A 12,363-nucleotide genomic window follows, 5' to 3' on the forward strand; every position below is an offset into this window, starting at 1 on the left:
CAGATAATGGAAAATCAGGTTCAGAAATCCTTGCTATAAGGATGGCCAATTAGAAGAGGTTGTGTTCAGGGCACATATTTGCAAAGAAGGTCTGTCTTTTAGGATGAGTAGCAATTTCTGAAGAAAACACAAAGCTCAGATCTTGGGGAAGCCCTTAAGAATGATGACGTTATAGTGACAGTTACAGAAACCTCATTTGTGTATATATTATTGATGAGTTTCTATTTCAATGTGTGACTGACCTATGGGCAATGATTCGTGGAAATTATAGAGGCTGATAGCATTTTGCATGATCATTAAGCATCCTTTAAATATATTATTTTGTTTCCCCTGATACTTTACTTTCCAGAGCAAACAAAACACAATCGTGAAATGAACTTCTGGTTCTAGTAACAAAAGTGCTTTTGGGGAAAAATGTTCAACCTCACCAATAATCAAGAATGTAAAATAGAACCTAAGGAATTGAGAGAAAGATCTAATAATATATGATACAATCTCAGCTCTCAACAAAGGTACAGTGATACAGACATTTTCATCCACTGCTGGCAGGAATGTTGCTGGGTACGACCTTTCTAGAAGGTAATTGGGCAGTAGATATCAAGGGCCATAAGATATTCATAATGCTGACCCATTAAGTCCAATCCTTGGAGTGCATCCTACAGAAATCAGGGATGAATGTAAAGATGTTGGCACAAGGACGTTCATTGCAACAATTTCTATTAAAAAAGTAGAAACAACTTTAATGTTCAACATATGGTACACAATGGAATATTATCAAGTCATTGATAGTAAGGGACATTGGAAAATACTTATAATTTAATATGAAGTCAAAAGGGCAAGACATAAAAATCTATGTAAACTATGACTAATGTGTAAAGGATATATATGTGTGCGTATATATATAGTGTATATGTATATATGATACTGAATGGAAATATACCAAATTATTAACAGTAATAGTCTTAGGAAAGTAACATTAAAGATGATTTCTCTTCTCTTCTTTGTATTTTTCTATATTCTCCATCTTTTATGAGCTAGGATGTATTACTATTATAATCAAAAAAATAACAAATGTTATTTTAAATGGACTGCTATGGCTATAACAGTTTGGAAGTTTAGGAGTATTGTGACACCAGAATTATAGTTCAATGTCAAGGTGAAATGAGTAATAAATCACCAGTTGAGTGCACAGGAAATGGGCAAGGAGATAACCTTTAGTAACCCAGAAGACCACACAAATGAGAAACCCAAGAAGCCACAGAAGACAAGCTATTATATTTAGAAATAACTTGATTTTACCTGTTTTGTTTAAAGTAGATAATACGCTTGAAGTAGCATCTGAAATATAATAATAAAAATTAGCCTAACAATTGGCATGATTAATGAAAACATGCATCTTCCTAGGTTCCTTAAACATTTCGCTTTTCCCAAAATCCTGGAGAAGTTAGAGAGTTTTGCAAAAGCCAACTGACGCTACCAAATGTATTGGCTGCCCACCCCCCTCACCACACTATCCATTCTCCAACCCCCAGAGACAATTCCTGAGCAAGTGTTCATTCATTCAAAATGTGTTTCCTGAACACGTTATGTGTCTAAAACATAGCAACACTCCTATAATTATTAGATTTAAATAAACCCACTTATGTTGTTTAATATTTTGTCCCTTTCTTTCTCCATTTTAACGAAAGTCCCTAAGGGATATATTTCCACAGTTAACACTAACTTTAATATAGAGCCCTGTGGATGCATAATACATTTTTACCTGATGGTACACTCTTATAAAGCAATCTTTAAGTAATTCTAGTTTAAATTGGAGTTCTTGAACATTATCTTCAACTAAATTTTAGGAAAACCACATTTTGATCTTGTTTCACTTAAAAATCCAGTTAAAACCCTACTCTATTAGTATTTCTTTAAACAAAAATCATTCTATAATTTATTATTCTGGATGAAACTTTAGGGAAAAAAGGGCATGTTTTACATTATCACACTTAAAAAAACTCACATAAAATGGGATCCAAAAACTACTGCCAAAGCTATTTTGAAGACGTTCTTTCACTGTAAAAAAGTCAGTGGCACATAAAAACGATAAGGTCTGGTCCTTCCCATTGGACCAAAGATGAATTTAAACCAGTTTCCATCAGTGTGTACTGCATGTGTGATTGTTCAGCTCCTTAACCACCAACCACATGGTGAGATTTTATTTTTACTAAGGGATTGTGCAAAGTGTTGGGTTTTGACTGCAGTAAGATGGAAGGCTGTCTCCCCACAGAGGGGAGGGAACAGAATGCGCTGCCCTGCCCACCTCCCTCCAACACAGCCCAGTTCTTTGCCCTTTTCTCTAGCATGATGAAGAAGCCAGGTTTTTTTTTTTTCATTTCCTACTATTTAAAAATTGATACAATCATCTGTAAAAAGACTGTCTTTGAACACTCTGTGCCTCCAAATCCACGCTGAATCACATTGAAGTCCCTGGATGTGCTTTTCACATTTAAACAATCTGTCATATAAAATGTGGTGGCACTGTGTTGGAGAGCAAGTGAAACAGGGTGCTCAAAATGTGCCCAATAGAGTGGGGGAGGTCTGTCCTCCCTCCACAATAAGAAGGATTTTATCATTTAACCAGAAAGTTTAGGTCGCTCTCCCGGGACAGTTTTTGGTTTTTCTGTATTTCTTTGTTTGGTTATTTGAATATGGAAACCTTCAACGCCCTTCATTATCCTCATATTCATATTAAGGGTTATCAATTTTCACTTGCTTCAGAAAAATTCTTACCATTTAGGCTCGTAGTTTCAACCTCTTTCGTCCCGAGGAAAAAGAAATAACACAAAGGTATAATTAAATGAAAAACTTAACAAATTGGGCTTAAATTTTTTCAAAATCTTGCCTGGAGTACCATTGGAGTAGCGAACAAAACCAATAAGAGATGATTCAGCTGCAGGAGAGAAAAAAAACATTTTCAAATGAATATTTTGAAGTAGTTATTTATTGAATTTTAAAGAGTTAGAACTTTTGAGATATAATTATGAAAAGAAGCAGAAAACATGCTATCAGACCACTACGTAGTTGAATCTGCAAGTCCCATAATCACTCAGTGAGTCTACATTTAATCAGAGAATTGTAGAGAAAGAACCCAAGAGATGAAGTGAGCGCAACTCTCTCGTTTTACAAAGGCAGAACCTGACATGCGTGATCACAGAGCCTGCTGCTACCTATGGAATATTGTGGAAATAAGTTTAGAAACCACGACAAAATATGAGACATACTACTTTCAAAATTTTTCATCCAGAGAGTTCTAGGAAACATTTTATACTTTAAATAATTTGTCGAACTATGAAACTTATTGGCACATTGGTGTCATTCTGTTATAATGACGCCTGGCAACTGTTCCCATAGCGAATTTAGGATTTAAAAAAAAACCCAACATTGCCAGCACTCAATGCTGTACTACCCAACACAATTTCCTGGTAGGTTATTTTAAAATATGGCTGCTATTAAGACAATCAATCAAGTTATAAATTTCCTGTGGAATAACTCCACTTATGCTAAGAGGTCAGTCTACTACACACATTTTGCCTGTTTAAATATTTAAAAGATCCAATGGCTTGACCTCTAGCACACACAGGAAAAGTAAACACAAACATTTTACAAACAAAACAAGCTTTGCAGTAGGGAGCCTGATATTCAGCAGGCAAGGACAACATTTGGGTGTGTCAAGGCGCTTGGCTGGCCCGTCTGTTTTAGAGCGCTCATGCGTTGGCTGAAACACACACACCCTGTCTGTCCTACATTATTGCTTCCATATTTCATCATTTACTACATTTTTTTTGTAATTACCAAAGATATTTCTGGAGAAGTAAGACAGTTCCAGAGCAATAAGATTCAAAGTGTGGATATGGGATCCTTTGCTCTTGGAGAACAAAATAATTGGCCAAGGCTGGTTTTTAATTAATGACTATTAATTCTTCGGAATGTTGATGAATGGTGATGCCACCCAAAGAAGAGGCCTGTGGGCACAGCCACCCATCCATCCCTGGCGCACTGGCTCTTCCCCTCCAGTTGGTGCAGCTCTCCCCAGGGCACCCAGAACCCAGGCTGCGACTGGAACCAGCGTGTGCTTCCAAAGCCCCATACCCCATCCCATGCAAACAGGATTTTGCAAAGATATCACCATGATTAATTCTGATGAAGGCTATTGTACCTGAAGAAAAATACAGTGGCTCATTTTACCCTAGAAACTTAACAACGAGGGGGCAAATTTGGCCTGGGTTTTGGAGACTTGCAGTCCTGGGTTTGAATCTTTGCCCCGTTACTTAATAACTCCTAATAATGATAGTTATTACTTATTGAGGGTTTACTCTGTGCCAGGCACATACATTATCTCATTTCATCTTCACAACTACCCAATGAAGCAGGCACTGCTATTCTCCCCAATTTACAGATAAAGAAACTGAGGCACAGAAAGGTGAAGGAACTTGCCCAAAGTCACATTGCTAGCAATGGGGGTGGGAGGATGGTGGCCAAATTCAAACCCAAGTAGTCTGGCTCCAGAGAATGTGTGAACATGAGCATATCCTCTCTGACCCTCAGTTTCCTCATCTATAACGTGAACATAATGATTCCTATGCTGCAAGGTTGGAAGCGGAATGAAACATCTGAAGACTCCCAGGGGTATAGTATATGCACAAGAAATAATAGCTATTATTAATTTTATTTAAATGAATAACTTAATAACAGTAGAAGCAGGAGTCAGTGAAGCCATGTGCTGCCCCTGTGTGATGTGGGGCAAGAAGCTGTGTGACCTTAGACAAGTTACTCAGCAGCTCCAGGCTTCACTATCTTATCAACTAATGGATGGGGCTGCACCACTTTATCCCTGAGGTCCCATTCTGGCTAGCAGTCTCGAATGCAGGTTCTGTTTCTGGTTCCTGCCAAGATGGGCCCTAGTTATGAACTTCTCTTTATTTGCCTTCCCATTCTCATGAGTGCTAAGCCCTTAGAAGCTTTTTGAAAAATACTTGTTCAGTGCGGTACTAAGGAAGTATATTTAAGAGAACATCTCACTCATCAAAAATAAGCACAGTTGGCATGTTTATGTTCTCGATACTCTTCGGGAGACTTGTGAACTAGAATACTAAAAATAACGTTGAGGAACTTAAGCAATTACCGTAACGAAAACCCACAATTTATTGTCCAGCAATGTAGAGGGATCAATGTGCCTGTCCTCTTGTCTGTGTTTGCTATTGATTTTTCAGATGTAGGTTTAATGACAGAATTTAATTAAGTTTCATGGAAGAAAACAATTTTGCAGTATCTGACTACAGACTATATCGCACGGAGAACTTTTAGAATGTTTTCTTTGGGAGGTGGACACGATGTAATCTACAAAGAAATCAAAATATAATAATGTACGCCTGAAATTTATGTAACATTATAAACCAGTGTTACCTCAATAAAAACAAAACCAAAAATATTTTCCTGAAATTCCCCAAAGTCATGAAATAACAGTCTTACCAGATGGTGATAACAAACTGGAATTATCAGCATTCTCTGTTGAGGAAAAAGGTAATTTAAAATTAGTTTAGTTTGTGCCTGCATTTGAAAAATGAGGTGCAAATAGCTACCAAAAGAGGGCAGTATGTTAATTTACTATTATTTTCAACAGCCTAATCAGTACTTCTTTTCAATTCTCTACAAAGACGTGTCTTTGGTGAAGCAATTCTTCCAATTTAACCATTGACAGCACTCTATGTATTTTGTTATATAATGGTTTAGTACATTTTAAATTAAAAGTGATGACTAAGAACTTTAGTTGTTGACTAATATTCATCAGAATTTGTGAAAGTAAATGTATAATCTGCATAAATTAAACTTTCATTAACTGTGCTTCTTTCTATACCTATTAGCACAGACTTTATACCTATTAAGTCGCTTCTTCTTTCTTCTTAAACTGGATTAGATGCCTCTGGGTGTATAAACTACAAGAACTGCTGTGTTATTTATTTTGGGAGGATGCTCAGAGTCCTTAAAAGAAAAGTAATTTTTTTCTCTATGAAAAATAATATACACATTGTAGAAACTTCAGAAATTACAGATAAACAAAAAGAAGAAAATTAAAACCACCTATAATTTCACCACCCAAAGATAAACAACATTAGCATTTTGGCATACATTCTTTTCTCTTTCTATGTGTATATGTATATCTACATATGTATATAGATATATGAAGACATGTGTATATATGTATTTATATGTATGATAAGAAAGGTCATATCACATAAACTATTTATAACCTGATTTTTCTCATGACAGTATATCCTGAACATTGTTCTATGTCATTAAACACTTTTCCACAATACTATTTGTGATCACTGCATAGCATTCATTGATTGGATGTACCATTAATTTATATAACAAATTTCCTTTTGACGGGCATTTTGGTGTGTAGAATTTTTCATGATTACAAACAATGCTGCAATAAATCCTTTTGGCTAAACTTTTGCATGCATACTTGGCTACTTCCTTCAGAAATTCCATGAATTTTGATTGCCAAAATGCCCTATAGAAAACGAAGCAATTTATACTGCCCTTTGCAGTACATGAGAGTGTTACTCCCCCAAACTTTCACCCACACTGGGTGTTATCTTATAAATTTAAAAATTTTTCTTTTAATTACAGAGGAAGAGTTATTTCCATAGTGCTATCTTGAGATACAATGAAAAGGAAAGAATAATTATGTTTGGAAAGTAAAATTGCACCGTGAAAAATATCTGGTAGCCTCCAGGAGCCTATTTTCCTTAAATGGTGGTTCTGATTATTTTCTGGGATAATTAAAACACAGTTCTGCTTGAAAGCAAGACTAAATGAATGCTCAAGTTCCCAATTACCTTGCAACCAACAAGGCAAATGTACACAGAGTGGTTCATGCCTTGATAACCTCATTTAATTGGAATTGTCTCTTCTTAGTCTCTGTCCTTCAATATATACCTCATGCTACTTTAATATTCCACTAATCAAAGAGTCCGTTGAGTTAACAGAAGTTCAATTTTTAAAATACTCTTAGGAGCACTAAGGGAAATCAGTCATTCACACCTTAGTATGAATTAATTCCAATCGGCTGAATTCTTCTGATCATGTAGCAAAATGATACCAAACTAGGCCATGTTGAAAAGTACTGGGATGAACCAACATTCAATCTGGGCTATTCTGATAATGACACTTATCAGTGTAAGCAGGTGAGGTGGAATGGGGCAGAAATGTGGCACAGGCAGGGAACAGCATGAAGGCACCAAGGAAGACTTGAGTACCAGAGTAGAGGGATAGAGAGCGATGTTGAAGAGCAACAGAGGCTAATACTGCTTCCTTTACGATTTTTCCCAGTGGCTGACCATAGCCACCAATGATTCCAACCTTCTCCACTGCTAAATCCTTTGACCAGAGCTGTGTACTCACAAGGAAGGGGGCTGATTTGATTTTCACCTCTTTCTTAGATGTTAGAGGAAATGGACAACTCAAGGGTAATAGGAAAGCCAGAGCAGAGAAGGAAGTTTCCTGGTCAGCCATCTCCGAGTAGACAGGTTTGATAGGCACGGACTCACAATCAAGATGTAAAACCTGATCAAAATGTAGATCAAGGGCTTGACCAGCCCAGCCCACAGGCAGAGCTGGCCTCTTCCATCATGGAACATACAGGGCTCCCAGCAGGGGTCTACACTGATGAAAGGAAGGAATCTGGTAAATAAAAGCTAGAGATTTTTAAATTGTTATTGTCTGTTTTTTTCTTCTTTGGGCATTTTGTTTTTTAAATTCTAGGGGCCCAATTGCTCAGTGACTAACATTTTATTCACTTTTTCTGTCTCTCATTAAGATGCTTCATATCACTCCTTTTGGTCCAACACAGAGACGTCCCCATAGGCCTTACATTTTCCTGAGTATCAGCCTCTGTTTCTCTTGGGCTCTCTCCTAACTCACTTCCCATTTGTTACAACCAAAGAGGTGGTCGTCATTTCCAATGAGTCATATATTTGAGCTCCATGCCGCTCTTAGAAGACAAAACATTTCCATTGTTAAAAAGATTCATAAACAAAGAAAGAAAGACCATTCAAGTTTTTCAGATTTTCCTTTGGAAACCTACAAAGAGCCAATTTTAAGGCATTATTCATTCATTGAAGTCTCAATTTAAGTCAATAAATAAAATTGTTGTGATCTGTCTATATAATTTACTCAGCACGACTCCCTAGTGATTTTTCCAAACAAAGTCCATATATTCCACTTATAACAAACAGGAGCTTGGCGTGCATAAGCTTGGAATAGAAGCCAAACACAGGAACCAGAAACTCAAGAAACTGGCCCCCTTGATGGAGTCTCTTTCCCTACCTTGCCTCCCTGGCACTTTCTTTCAAAGTTATTGCCACCACCTCCCAAACTCCAATCCCACATGGCCAAGTGGGGTCTGAGCACTGTGAATGCCTTACTGTCATTGCCTCCCCAACTCCACATAGCCAAGAACTCACCCCTAATCACCCCACATCACTTCCATAACCTGATCAGTTCTTGAATTTGATAGCATTGCTGGTAACACCAGCCAAACAATTTAAGTTGGAAACTTTAGTGTATCAGTTTCCTGTTGCTGCTGTAACAAATTACCATGAACTTAGTGGTTTAAGACAATGCACATTGGTTACGTTAGAGTTCTGCGGGTCAGAAGTCCAGTGCGGGTCTCACCAGACTAAAACCAAGGTGTCTACAGGCTGTATTCCTTTCTGGAGGCTCTAGTGGAGAATCTGTGTCCTGCTTATTTGGGTTATTGGCAGGATTCAATTCCTTGCAGTTGAGGACCAAGCTCCTCATTTTCTTGCTGGCTGTAAATTGAGGGCCGTTCCCAGATTCTAGAAGCCACCCACAGTTCTTGGCTCATGCCCCATTCCTCCATCTTCAAAGCTAGCAACAGTGAGATGGGGTGGGGGAGTCCTTCTCATGCAGTATCTCTGCCTTCCTCTTCCACGTTTAAGAATTTAGCGATTAGATTGAACCCACCCAGGTAATCCACGATAATCTCCCCATCTCAGGTTCTTAACTTTAATCACATTTGCAAAATCCCTTTTGCTATGTTATTGTCACACACCGTCAAGTTGGCTCTGATTCCTGGTGACTCTATGAATGAGTGATGTCCACAACGTCCTGCCCTCAACAACCCTACTCAGCTTTTGTAGACTCATGCCTGTGGCTTCCTTTATGGAGTCAATCCATCTCATATTTGTTCTTCCTCTTGTCCCGCCCCCTTGTACTTTTCCCAGCATTATTGTCTTTTCCAAAGAATCCTGCCTTCTCATGATGTGCCCAAAGTAAGACAGCCTCAGTTTTATCATTTTTTGCCTCCAGCAATAATTCAGGCTTAATTTGCTCTAGGACCCAGTTGTTCATCTTTCTGGCAGTCCAGGTTATCCATAGAGCTCTCCTCCAACACCATATTTCAAATGAATCAATTTTTTTCCTGTCAGCCTTCTTCACTGCCCAGCTTTCGAACCATACATAATAACTGAGAATACAAAGGTGTGGATAATCTTGGCCTTAGTCTCTGATGACACTTCCTTACACTTGATGGTCTTTCCTAATTCTTTCATTGCTGCCCTTCCAAGTCTCAGTCTTCTCTTGATTTCTTGGCTGCAGTCTCCATTTAAAGTGATGACCGAACCAAGGTAAACAAAATCTTTAACAATTTCAGTATCTTCACTGTCATGTAAGGTAACGTGCCATGTAAGGGAACATATTTGCAGGTTCCACACACTGGGGCATAAATGTCTTTGGGGAGCCATTATTCTTCCTACCAGACTCAGAAATCCAGTTTTCTAAAATTATGAAGACTATGAGTTGCAGCTGCCTTTATGAAGAGAAATCCCACAGGGGTTAAATAAAGGGCCCAGAAACTCCGAGCTAGTTCCAGCAATAGAGCTCAGTCTACAAACCAGATGCTCACCCTCTGGCCTTGCTCCTGACTCCTCCCATCCCCACCTCCCACCTCCATATCCAGTCATCCACCCTGGGCATTCTTCTCACTGCAACATGAAGCTGTTGCAAGGATTAAAGAGAGATGATGTATGTGTGATAATAGCCATAGCAAATAATGAGCCAGGCCTAATGCACTAAGGGCTTCATATACATTTTAATATTTAATCAACCAACAACTCTATGAGATATGTGAATTCATTAGCATCAGTCCTTCTTAGTGCTTGAGAAACTGAGGCTGGGCAAGGTTTACTGACTTATTCAAGGCCTCATTGGTTTCATTGTAGAGGTGGGATTTGAACCCAGGAAGTCTGACTTCAGAGCCTACCCTCTGGGCCTCTATTCTATCCTGCTTCCAATGACAAACTCTGTAGACCATAAACTATTATATAAATGTAGGGCGTTATTATTAGTATTCCCTAATCTCTCTCTCATCTGTCCCTTCTTCCCATGCACACTGCCCCCTTCTAAGCTCAGGCTTTGATCACCTCATACATGAGTGAAATATTAGAACCCTGGAATCTTCTAACAGGAAGGGGTTTTAACATTGTTTGCATCCGACTTCTCCTCCAATGCAATAAGCCATCCACCAAATGCACACCATTGGCTCACAAACCCCATTCAGCTCCCAGACAAGTTCTACCTTGCCCACATAGTGGGAATCACACTGAAGTTTTTTGAAAGTTTGAATTACTTACCAACATTTAAAAGTCAGATTTCAAATAAAATTCCAAAGTTTCACCCTTCCAAAATTGAGAGTTTTAGAACATGACCCCTTTATGTCAGCTCTCTGGTCTTCTAAATCATGCCTTGCCTGAAGAAGCTGTTGGAGGGGGCACTCTCTTCTTTATATCTTAAAGTTTATTCATTAACTACACCATTCACTGGGCATTTAGACATACACCATTGAGCATTGTTACTTAACTTTTCCACTGTATGTCTCGTTTTCCCAATTAGATGCTAAGCTGCTTGATGCTTTATTTGTTATCATCCAGGAATCCAGTTCAGTGCCTTGAATCTGGTAGATATTCAGAATATTTTTGGATTGACTGATGACATCATTAAGGAGCCTCTGTCAGTCAGGGATCAGTCAGGAACCCATGACAGGTAGTTCAAGAGCAGGAATTTAATGCAAATATTGCAAAGGGTCAGGTCTTTGTGATACAGAGCATAGTAGGGGAAAGATGGGGAATGGATCTGAAAGCAAGGAGGCAGAGTCCATGAAGGAAAGACTTGAGAATACTTTGATGGCCATTATTCAGAATCTGAAGTTTGGAGAAGTAGCTATAACCACCAGTCACAGCACTTAGATGGCATAACAGATCTCATAGATGTATACTAAAATGGCCAAATACATATCACAAACAACATAAAAAGTTCAGCAATTGTGAGCCCCCATTGCCTACAACAGTGACCTCAATAATGTACCCTTTATTGACTTTTCCTCTTTTCCTAATGCCCTCTTCCTGCTCCCTTACTCCTGATTCCTTGGATTACCTCTCAGACAAACTACCTGCATCCAAGTCATGCAAGCTCATGTCTGAGTGTTTCTGAAGTTTTCATTTTTCTCCCCACTATTTGATACTGTAGGAGTTGTAAGACAAAACGTGAGATGATTGGTTGTCTTAAACCTGTGACTGTGGTAATACTAATGAGTATTTACTTCTAACACATTCGCCGTCAGGTTGGATGGGAAAGATAAAGGTTTAATTTTCTAAGAGTGGATCTAAAAAGGATACAACTTAGCCCCCCTTGCATGAATATTTTAGGTCCAACTGAAACTTCTGGCAGTCCTTCTCTGGATTGAATTACTGTTCCATAGAGAGATGATTCAAAACAAGGCACCATGCCTAGGCACTCATATGGGAGCCCCAAACAAAATAATATTGTTTTGTTATTATATTGGCTCTTTCAGGGCTTGGGACAACAGACACTCTTCCAAGAACTGTATTTTCAGATTTTACTACATAACTGGCAAAATGAATGAAAACATTTCTACTTTGGCACAGCCAAAACGTGTTTACTTGAGCTATGACCATCTCACGTAACACTGCTCAATAAATACTCTGACATAACGTTTTTATTAAATGATTAATAATGACATCATTAAAGAAAACTTCAGCTCCTAGCTGATGGAACTTCCCAAAGTGCAAACAATCAGCAATTCTAGGTGAGCCTTAGCCAAAATGGGAAGAGGGTGAAATGTGTTCTTGAGCTCCCCCAGCCCCTGGTTCTTGCTCTTCTCCCACCCTCACATAGTACCACCCACCTGTCTCCTTGCCCCTTTACCCCTCCAGAAATGATCTTGGCTCTCTCAGGGCTTTACGGCCCATCCCTCCCCCAAGGGTCTAAGCAATG

The 12,363-nt window shown here is 38.6% G+C and overlaps 1 protein-coding gene across 2 annotated transcripts in view; it reads right to left on the bottom strand.

The window, feature by feature from the left end:
- ADGRG2 (adhesion G protein-coupled receptor G2) overlaps window positions 1–12,363 on the bottom strand; it is a 113,394-nt gene that overhangs the window by 38,666 nt on the left and 62,365 nt on the right. For both annotated transcript variants that reach the window (XM_070605289.1, XM_070605290.1), the window contains exons 4-7: window positions 5,515–5,550; window positions 2,897–2,935; window positions 2,776–2,799; window positions 1,300–1,338 (exon numbers count right to left, since the gene is read on the bottom strand). In XM_070605289.1, the coding sequence (XP_070461390.1) occupies window positions 1,300–1,338; window positions 2,776–2,799; window positions 2,897–2,935; window positions 5,515–5,550 (138 nt within the window). The remainder of the gene's footprint in view (window positions 1–1,299; window positions 1,339–2,775; window positions 2,800–2,896; window positions 2,936–5,514; window positions 5,551–12,363) is intronic.

This window comes from Equus przewalskii, chromosome X (genome assembly GCF_037783145.1).
Source record: "Equus przewalskii isolate Varuska chromosome X, EquPr2, whole genome shotgun sequence".
Lineage (NCBI taxonomy): Eukaryota > Metazoa > Chordata > Mammalia > Perissodactyla > Equidae > Equus > Equus przewalskii.